General features: G+C 42.7%; 1 protein-coding gene across 1 annotated transcript; it reads right to left on the bottom strand.

Moving 5' to 3' along the window:
* Positions 1 to 5,574: 5,574 nt before the first annotated feature.
* On the bottom strand, positions 5,575 to 9,966 carry LOC115647617 (bifunctional protein GlmU-like). The gene is made up of 2 exons (XM_030554315.1): positions 9,845 to 9,966; positions 5,575 to 5,986 (listed from the first exon to the last, which is right to left on the bottom strand). The coding sequence occupies exons 1-2, from the start codon at positions 9,914 to 9,916 to the stop codon at positions 5,735 to 5,737; spliced, it is 324 nt and encodes a 107-aa protein (XP_030410175.1). The 5' UTR covers positions 9,917 to 9,966; the 3' UTR covers positions 5,575 to 5,734.
* Between the last annotated feature and the right edge of the window lie 869 nt (positions 9,967 to 10,835).

The raw sequence follows: 10,835 nt of genomic DNA, 5'->3' as shown, positions 1-10,835 counted from the left end.
GACATCTACTTCAGAGATGCCATAATAAACTTTGCATTACATTCACAGTGTACTTTATACACACCTAAAATTAAATCTAATGCTACACCATCAGTAGGAAACACCTGTTCACCAAGGCAAAGAGAATCCTACTTTGCCCCTATCTAAAACCACTAGATTATTTTAAATATACTCCGGCCAGATAAAGTGGAGGCACACAGAGTACTTGATCTCAAGGGGACGTAGCAAGCAGGCTATATCGCTCTCTGTTAGGCTGTGTGCAGAGCAGAAGGTTGGGGGAAAGCTACTTGCCAAGGCTCTGCACTCTAACTGTGCCACCAGAGGAGCTGTAGGGGAGGGGAGACGGTGAAAGAAAATATAAGCGACATCAAATCAGGATGCAAAGAAGCAAGTTTTCTGGGGGTAGGGGGATTGTTTTTAGTCAGGGGTAGATCCTGCCACTCTTCCTCCTGCAGACCATGGGGGCTACTCAGGGAGGAAGGTGCTTGTCCTAGGAGTGAGGGGATCAGAATCTAGCCCTTAGTGTTCTGAATGCTGGTGTTTCTATCTATCTATCGTCGTTACACTTCCCAGGGCAGGTAAGGAAAAATGTTGGCATCAGCATGAAAGTTGCTTTGCAGATATCTGTGAAAGGAATGAAGGGACTGCAAGTGCCTCCTTCAAAGCGCTGAGGCCAAGATCCCATTTGGACTTTGGAGCCTAAATACCTTTGAGGGTCTGGGCCTTGGTTCCTCCTGGGAAGGGCTGAGTGTCCACCTGATTCAATGGAAGTTGAAGTTGCTTAACACCTGTGAGATCCCCGGGTTCTGCACTTACAGAAAGGATGGATCTGATGTTCAAATGGGTCTCTTCCATCTCTAACGTCTTTGCTGCTGCCTGGTAAACCCCACTGGAGGCTCTCCAGCAGGAGGGTAGCAATACGGCATCACTAAGTAAGAGACGGAGATTTAACGATGAACTCAGGATTCCAAATGGCCCAGGCCCCGAACCTGAGATTGGTGGGGCTTTGTGCAGCTTGCAGGAGTCTTTCCACATAGATCAGCTTGCAGGATCGGGGCCCAAGACAGCAGAAGCAAAGCACTCAGGTTCCAGGGGTCTCCATCCTTCACAAAGTGGCACCTAGGCTCAGATCCTGAAAGGTATTACGGCTCCCAACTGCCATGGAAATCAATGAAATGTAGGAGCCTACATCCCTGGAAGAATGTGGTCCCTAGACTCCCATGTGAGCTCCTAAGCAGAACAGAATGGGAGGTGGATGCCGAGAAAAGAACATCTTTATCGTTGACACCAAAACACAACTGCACACTTTCAATGATGACATCCCAGTCCCAAAGCAAGTTATTGTCTCTTTGGAGCATTTACAATTCGAGTGACATGGTCCACGATGCATAGTGGAAAGAGAGAAAAACATAAGATAGAAGTATGTGTATTTATCTGCCCAGTGTAAAACAGTATTTCAAGGGTCTTTTATTTTCTTGAGATTTTGGGTCTGGGGAATGGCATGTGGAGGGCATTTTTGGTAGATGATGAGTGGTTGCAAACTTTTTGGAAGAGATGACTAATGTCCCAGTTCATCAAAACACTTAAATGTACACTTAACCTTAACACTGATTCAATGTGACTTAAGCATCTACTGAAATGCGTTGTTAGGTATGCACTTAAAGTTAAGCACATGCAGAAATATTTTGCTGAATATGGTCTTAGTTTTAAAGAAGGCAAGTCCAAAATATCTAGGATTTTCCCTTACATTTATACATTTTTAATAACAGCATTTTAAAGCTACAGGATAGGTGCTTTCCCCAGATATGGAGAAATTAAAAAAAAAAACAATTAAAGGTATAAAAATAAAACTAATAGAAAAAATTCCTCTTCTAAATATAAAAATCTAGAAACTGTTATGAAATGAAAAACTAACAGCAGAAAAAGTTTGCGGGTACTAAATCATAAGGAGTACAATGTACAATAATGCACAAAAAATAAGGAAAGGAAAATCCTTTTTATGTGTTTTTCTGTATTTGCATATATTCAATATTAATATTTAGACTCTCAGATGGAAAACCAGGCCCCATTAAAATCAATGGGAGCTTTGACATTGGCTATAATGGGCCAGGATTTTGCCCTCAGCAGATGGTAATTTCATTCTTTCTTAAATAAAGAGATGTCCATTAATTAATGATAAACTGTGACAGAAAACAACACATGACACCGACCAGAACATTCAATTAATTGTGATTACTATTTACTGAAACGTCTTAGTCATTCATGATCTCAAACAGACAATTAAAATAATTTAAAATATTATTGGGGAAATGAAGGCAAAATACATTGTGGCTGCCTGTAAATATCATTGCCCAGGTAAGGGCAAATGAACAGCCAATTTACCTGGGGTATGGCACCTCTATTCTGCTTAAATTAAACATTTTAAATATTTCTTAAACTAGTTCAATTAAGCTTCCTAATGGATCAGCATATACTTATTATTCCAGTATTTACCCATAGCCCACCACAATGCTAGGCTTTACCAAGAACAATTACGGCCCATGGTTTTTCCATCTTTGCCAAGTACCCTGCAAACATCATACGTAAACAGACCCTGCAGATGTCTCAGAGCAAAATAAACGACTTCCGGATGTTAAGAAAAATAAATGAAATCATTCATTCATGCAAAAGTGAAGGGCGCATTGTTTTCATCCTTAAAAAAACACAACACCCTATGTATCTTAAGGTATCAATGAACAACAAATTCATTCTATTATGACACAAGAAATCTAAAACAGATTAGACTGCAAAACAAATTCATTTTCGTTTCTCCATACTCAGATAAATGTTCTAATTTCTTATTAACTCCCCTGACAATATAATTTTTGAAAGTATCTTTATGGTCAATTAGAATTCAAACCACCCACAAACAATTTTTTCTGGTGCTTCAGCAGTTTAGTCTAACTTCTCAGATTAAGATGGTTTCCTTAGCTTTATCCTCTTCTGTAACAATGTGAGTTACAATGCATCTTTAGAACGTATTTTAAGGTAGACTGCAGATGCAGATAATCTCTGTATTCCCGCATTAAAACTGAAAATGTGGTGCTCTTTGTAAAGGGAACAGGAATAACTTTTAAACACAAACCTAGCCTGTCATTTCCACTTTTCCTTTACAAAAAAATAAAAAAGCTCAGACTAGAATATAAGCTTGGAAACGCTGACTGAAAGCTCGACTCTACAATTCAGAATCAGGCAGCGAACAAGGACAAATGGAATCCAGTGGTCTGGCTCACACCCCTCCTATTGTAAAACCCACCCCAGGAACTGAAGGGGGAAGAAATTGCTGCATGATTTCCTCACATTGTTCTGCTAGGTGACAGAAGAGGCCATGGGCCCAACTCCCCCAAACCTGCATATTCCCTGAGATCCATGGTGACCCCCAGGGAATCAATAACCATTCACAGCCATCTCCTCAGCTACGTATTGGTGTCCCCACCCTTCTCCAGCAAAGGGATTCATGCTATCAGGGATTATTCCTAATGACGTAATCTCCAGGATGCCGATCGGGGTGTCCCTATCCCTACAGTGTGAGCTGTATTATATTTCCTGAGGAACCTCTGTAGGGCATAAGATTAAGGGGGAGTGAGATGTGTGGTCCCCTCATCCCTACCCATTCTCACCCCTAACCAGCTCTCTGTGTGGCCTGGGAGAACAGCAAATCGACTTCAATAGGGACTCATTGAGCAAACAGAGGAGCAGGATTTGGGTTCCCATTCAACAAACCACTCTCCTTTACCATAGCATTTACACACATACCTCAAATGAAATGACTTGGCTGAATTAGTACCTGGGTCCCGAGGGCCTGATCCTGAGAGGTGCTGAGCACCTGCAACTGTCACTGGAGTCAGGTCTCCCATATGTACACCCCCAGAAATGGACACACATGAGCCGATAAAAGTCAAATGACCAATTCTGCCACTCACGCTCCTGACTCCAAGAGAAGTCGTACTGAAACCAATCGAGCTATTTTCAGAGGCAAGCACTACTCAGCATGGATAAAGGGTGACAGACTCCATTCCATCTACTTTTATACTGGTCAGTTCTTTGGAAGAATTAATAAAACAAGAATTCAAAGCTCAGCCCGACCGCTTGGCCATCCAAGATTTATTTTATTACGTAGCTCACCAGTTAAGGGCCCGATCGTGCAAACACTTGGGGTCTGATTCTCATTTACATAAAGTGCCTTTTACACCACACTGGCAATGTAAATGGATCTTAAAGAGGATGTTTGCACAGCATCCAACACTGTGCAACCCCAGTCCCAACTGGGGACTTTGGACACAATATTATCATCATGATTGTAAATCAGAATCTGGCCCTTACTATAGTCCCACTGGACTCCATTCAGTAGGGCTTTCAGATTTAGAACCTAATATAACAGGTCTTCATTATATATCCCTCTTTCATAAAGTTTGTTCTCTCCCACACTTCCACACCCCCATATAATGTCCACGCCACCCATTACTTCCAACCTATTATAATTCCCCATTGGACAACCTATCTTGAACCAAAAATGTAGCAGATAAACAAAACTGTGTTAAGATTTCCAATATATTTACCTCTGGTTAATTCTTTTAATCAAAGTTTCCCCCACAAAAACCAGCAAAACATATTGATGCTGAAGCTGAAGGTAAATTTATATGGGAAAGATGCAATCTGTACCAGTATAATTCAAATGGTTTTAATCAGGGAATGTCACAGTGAATTTACTTGGAAGGAAAACCCTTTAAAGCAAAAATAACTTGGAAAGATTAGCTGTGTTTGGAGGGGGTTGTCATTCCAGCCAAACAGAGTCAGAAATTAACATTTCTGCATTCTTCTAAGTGCAACAGACAGGAAACAATCAACAGGTACCGTCATGAAACAATGCACAGAGCATGTCCAGTATTAATATTAGACTCCTACTACCACCAACTATTCTTAAATCAAAGGAACTCTTTAGGAAAACAAACCCAAACTATGCACCACAGATTAATTCTGATCACATCTTTAAATCCATTTCAAGCCAAGCCAGAAGCCCACCCCTTCCGTCAGCTGTTGACTTTCTAAGTGTCCCAGACAGCTGCATGTCTCTCTATAGCTCCCTGAAATGACTTGTCTTGCCCGGATTTCTTAAGACTGCTGACTTCTAATAGCACTCCCTGACAAAGGCTCCACTTTGAGGAGGAGATATGCTAGGCTGCCAGCCAGGATGCTGCAGAGTTCAGGGGCCAGGACCAGGCAGTGCAATCGTCCCTGACTGCCTCTTTAAAACCATGTCACGCTCATGTGACAACTGCTCCTCTGTGCTTGTTTGAACTGTCCCTCCCAATTAGTGGTAATAAGTGACTCTGTAAAGATGAGCAAACATAGTGCATTCATTAGCCCTGGCCAGCCCCCACCGCCTCTCTCCTTCCTGGCCAATCAGTCCCAGAAAATCCCCAGGGCACAACTCAGTTAATACTTGGAGGAAGCTAAACACATCTTGTTTGGAGTGAACAAGTGCTGGCAAAAGGCAAATTAATGACAAGTCATTTGAAGAGTTTGCCTGAAATTATTTTATTCTGTCCACCCACTGAAGAATTGATTATTCTCTGCATGAAAATATGTCTGAATCAATAAGCTAAAAGCTAAGAGAAAGGAAGGCATGCTCCAACCCCATTTATTTAATCCACTTTTTTTGAGGCATGTCACATAATTTACAGGGCAGAAATTACTAAACCTTTTCAGAGCGAGAACTAATGACAAGTTCTGGGAAACCTGTGCGATCATCCATCTCCCGGGTGAACTGCAGGCCCGTGCATTCGCCGATCACTATCTCAGCTGTAGTGAAGACTTCCAAGTCACTTATAACATGCCCTCCGACAGTCTTCCCATCCTTATCAGACAGACAGATGTGGAGATGAGGTGCTTTGTTCAGGGTTCCCACCAAGGAGACGATTTCAAACCTCTCATTTAGATGAATAATCTAACAATTAAAACAGCAGAACTGGACGTCAGTTGCCAATATGGTGTACGTTGCTTTATTCACATTCCGGTATCAAGGACATCTCAATAGGCTGGCACACATTCATTCTAGAATCTTAAGGAATAAAGGATTACATTTTTCACAAGCATCTAAATGACATGGGTCCCCGAGTCCCATGTTCAATAATGACTTAGGCATTTAGAGCCAGATTTTAAAAGGTGTTTAGAGACATAAAAATGCAAATAAGTGCCTAGTGGGATTTTTAAAAGTGTCTAGGGACCTAACTCCCACTGAAAGCAATAGGAAATCAATGAGACTTGGGTACCTAGGGTCCGTATCCTGAAAGGAGTCAAGTGCCTAAATACTTTTGAGAATCGGGACCCTAGATGCTTTTGAAAATCCCACTAAGTGCCTATTTGCCATCTAAATACCTTAAAAAATCTGGCCCTTAAGAGCCCAAGTCCCATTGACTTTCAGTCACCATTGTTACTTAGTTGCTTTTGAAAATTTTACCAAAAGGTCCTTCATGTTCAAAACTGATTTAGTGTGCCTCACTTGAGACACTTTAAAGGAGTCTGGTTTCCAGAAAAGGCTGAGCACCCACTCTTTTGAGAATCAGGCCCCTTCAGAAGACCCCAAAGTGGACATCCAAAAATGGAGACACCTCAGTTTACTAGTCACTTTTGGAAAGGCAGGCCAGTTTAGTGAACAGAAGCTCTACTGGTATATATTCAAACCATTTGAAATAACCACCCGAAAAAGAGTATTGAGATTTACCTTGGGCCAGATTATCCTAATGGGGAGACAATAGGTGAGTAATCATGCATGCAAATAGGTAGTGTGGTATACAGATATAGGAGTTTGTGAGTGCAACAGATATGTAAGCAATTTAGCAGGCACCACTGTTGACTTTGCTTAGAAAATACAGGTCTTCGTGTTTCAGCTCCACTAGCAGTCAGGTAAGTCACCCTGGGGAAGATGAATGAGTGGGGGAACGTGTGGAGTGGTAATGCTAGAGAGAAGCATAGTGTGTTAGAATTCTTTCTGTGGCAGCACTGATCATTGTGGGGGAAAATCACTAGAATGTTGGAATTCAGCTGCCAGAAGTGGAGTGACATGGGAAAGCACCATAGTATCTTGTTTTCCTTTGACCTGCCGGCTTGACAAGTACTCGGATTCTTTGGATTACTCAAGCCTAGACCTGGCATAATTCCAGATACGCATTACAATTTGTGATCACAAAATGCCTTCGATACAAAGAATTCAAAGTGCCTCATAGACATCACTGAATTACTGTGAGCCTCCCAGCAACATGGGGAGGTGGGGAAGCCCGGAGATTCCCATTTTACACCCAAGGAACCTGAGGGCCACAGGGGTTCTAATTTATTTGAGATCACACAGGAAAGAGAATGCCCAGGCCTCAGCACCACGTCTTAACAAGCCCATTCTTCCTCAGACGTGTAGTTGCCTCTTTGCCACTGGTTTGTCATTTCTGGGTGCTTTGGGGGATAGAAAGTGACAGGCAAGTAATCTGTGAGGTACCCCTTTGAAAATCTTCTGCATACTCCACAGAACCCTGAATTTCCTAGGACATGAAACCCTTTTGCCCTCCAGACTCTTTCTTGCAGCTGTCATTCGTCTTTGAGGAGGGTGGATGGGAAACCTTTGGAAAACATCAGTGTCACTCTTTCATTGTCAAAAGGAATCACAGTCAAAGGACAAAAGACACATCCCCTGCCCCAGAAGCGCCTGTGTAGTACTGCTAGTCATTCATGGCCAGGAGAGCCAAGGAGTGGGAATTATACCAGGTCTCCTGAATAGAAATGCAGAGAACTACCATTAAAATACCAACCTGGCAATCTTTAGTGTTCTTGTAAACAGCTTCTGTTGCAACTGTAACTTAGATGGAAACAAAGGAGCATTCCCAGCTTGTTCAAACACCAAGCTTTTAATCATTATTCACATATATTCTCTGTTTATCTTGACAACAAAGGAACTTTTCAGCAACATGGGGAAAATGCTGCTCAACAAATGTGCACTCTTACAGGAAACTTGGGTCTCGGAAAAGTTTGTTGCCACTACATGGACATTATATACACGTGTGCATGCATACACACAAGTGCACACACAGCTCAAATTTTAGAAACTCACTAATGATTTTGGGTACTTCTGCTTCTGAATGCTCCACCTTAGACTCACCTCAATGGGGTCTGATTTTTAACTGACTGGTGCCCAGCGCTTTCTGAAAATCAAGCCCCATTAATGGGCACCAAGTGAGGTCCTTCAAATACTGAGACACTCAAAATCACTAGCCATTTTTTAAGTAGGCTTGTGCATTTGTCTCTTCCAGTAGATGTATTAACAAAGGGGAAGCCCACATGACTCAGACCTGGCTTAGAAATAATGCACAATTGTTGTATAATCCCCAACTTTTACATTGATTTTTCCTTGATTCCATGTAGTATAAAACTCCCATGGTGACACAGTCCTGGAGCAAATATGTTAGATTCCAGGAAAGGGTAAGTTCTCACTGATTTACAGAAAAACAAAACACCAAATTCTCACTCACTGTGATCTCTCCTTTACACAATAAACAGCAGGGGATTTATGTTTTTAAACAAATCTAGAAAAAGAAGCATTTTTAATTATCAATTATTGTTATTTTTATTATGAATAATAATATAAATAATATACAGACACTTTGGCTTCTACTCTCTCTGCAAGGGTATGTTTACACCACAGTTAAAAACCCGTGGCTGGCCCGTGGCAGCTGACTTGGGCTAGCAGGGCTCAGGCTAAGGGACTGTTTAATTGCAGTGTAGATATTCAAGCGAGGGCTGGAGCCTGTGCTCCAGGATCCTCCCCTCTCATAGCATCCCACAATGCAGGCTCCAGCCCAAGCTGACTCGGGCCGGCCGTGGGTTTTTAACTGCAGTGCAGACATATCCCAAGTGACCTGGATAAGTCACTTCCCCTCTCTGTGCCTCCATGTTGCCTCCCATTCTTTGTCTCTCTAGTTAGACTGCAAACTCCTCTGGGGGGAAACTGTCTCTTCCGACGTGCTTGTACAGCCCCCAGCACAACATGGCCCTGATCTCGCTTGAGACCTCTAGCTACTGCGGTTATAATTACAACAATAACTTCAGACTCTCATTGACTTGAATGGACTTTGGGTCAGGCCAGAAGTGAAAAAATGTGTATTGCCTAAGGCCCCATCTCAGGAAGCCAGCCAGTGGGTCCTGTTGCCAAGGGCATTTCCTTTACCTTTGAGGAGCCAGAGGTGGAACAGAAAGAGCCCATCCCATGCAGCCACTGCTGGTTGCCGGTTTTCAGGCCGGTACCTCTGTTCAGTGGCCCGACAGGACTTGGCTCATAGCTCTGAAGGGAAAGCCCAGCAATCTCAGCCACAAAGATGCTCCCCCCTTCTATAAATACTAACAGGAAGACATTTTATTGTTGACATAAGCCCATGAATGGACCCAGACACATGATCAAAATGTCTATTTATAGTTTAAGAAACATCCTTGAATATTGAACTAGTACCATCTAATTTACCTCAATGCTTAATTAAACACACAGCAATAAAGATAACACACTTACTGAGAAAATATGGTTGATGAGCTATGGCTAGACATACAACAGAACAGATTCAGAGGTCTGCTTCCCTCTCTGCACCAAGGGCCTGATCCTCAGCTGCATCGACTTGACTGGAGCTATGCCAGTTTACACCTGCTGAACATCTGGCCCTTCAACTTCGCTGTGAGTTAATCGGGAACGGAACACATCTCCAGGAAAGCTCTGTGCACACACCAATTTATGCATATGCATTGCTAAGACATCACTACATATGTCAGGTACCTGATTAGTATTCGAAGCAGTGGCGTTGGCCAGTCTCAGCGTTGCTTTGGTGATGCTTCCCACACAAGTCATGACAAACGGAGCTTTTAGCGTCTTACCTTCTACAAATGTTAACAAAGAGGTGACAATGTCTTCCCCAGGCCCCGAGCGGAGGGCATAAACAGACAAGACACTAAGTCCAGCCTGTGTAGAAGAGAAGTCTGCAATGGTAATAGCTTGTACTTGACTTCCTTAATAAATCTATCCTTTATAGCCTAGTTTCAGTGGGTCAGCAGAGTATATCAGAATATATTAGTAAATCCATTTTTACTGCATGGTCTTCAATCAGCCCTCTTTCTGTGATATTATCTCTCATTTTGAAGCAAGTGTTAATTGTGTCTCCCAGAAGCTCCTTGTGCTAGGCACTGTCCAGACACACAGTCCCTAAGAATTTACAGTCTAAATAGACAAGAGAGTCAAAGGGTGGGAGAAAAAGAAGTACTGTCATCCCCACTTTGCAGAGGGGAAACTGAGGCACAGAGAAATTAAGTGATTTGCCAGGGCAACAGAGTGAGTCCATGGAAAAAACAGGACTTGAATCAGATCTCCTGAGTGCCAGCCCAGGGCCTCAACCATAAAACCAACCTTCCTTTCAGAGATGCACCCAGTGGTGCCTCATGTTTCTGGAGCTGTCCCTAGTTGTTGCTCATGGTTCTGCAGGCTGGGCAATATCCTCACATGGCTCTCAGTGCTGCTGATAAATATCAGGTGGCTTCCAGTGTTGTGGCACAGAATCAGGAAAGTCGGGCACTGCATGGCTTCTCTCTGCGCTTCCCCCAGGAGATTTGCTTCTCCTGGTCTTGAAACAAAGTGGATGATTTTTGTGGCTGCATTTTGGACAGACTGAAAGGGGTTATGGAGAGACCAGCAGGCTAGAGAGGAGGAAGCTGCCGTAGGAGATTATAATCAGAAGCACAGGGGAATGGAATCAACCGCCTACATAAGACTCAGC

This window comes from Gopherus evgoodei, chromosome 3, assembly GCF_007399415.2.
Source record: "Gopherus evgoodei ecotype Sinaloan lineage chromosome 3, rGopEvg1_v1.p, whole genome shotgun sequence".
Lineage (NCBI taxonomy): Eukaryota > Metazoa > Chordata > Testudines > Testudinidae > Gopherus > Gopherus evgoodei.
The sequence above is the reverse complement of the archived record's forward strand: the minus strand, read 5'-3'. Positions and strand labels throughout refer to the sequence as shown.

Bases quoted from the DNA above. Each gene is read 5' to 3' on its own strand.
- LOC115647617 (XM_030554315.1), bottom strand. From the start codon at position 9,916: ATGACTTGTGTGGGAAGCATCACCAAAGCAACGCTGAGACTGGCCAAC. The intron at 5,987-9,844 runs GTACCTGACATA...TTTAATTGTTAG, and splicing joins CTGCTTCGAATACTAATCAG to ATTATTCATCTAAATGAGAG.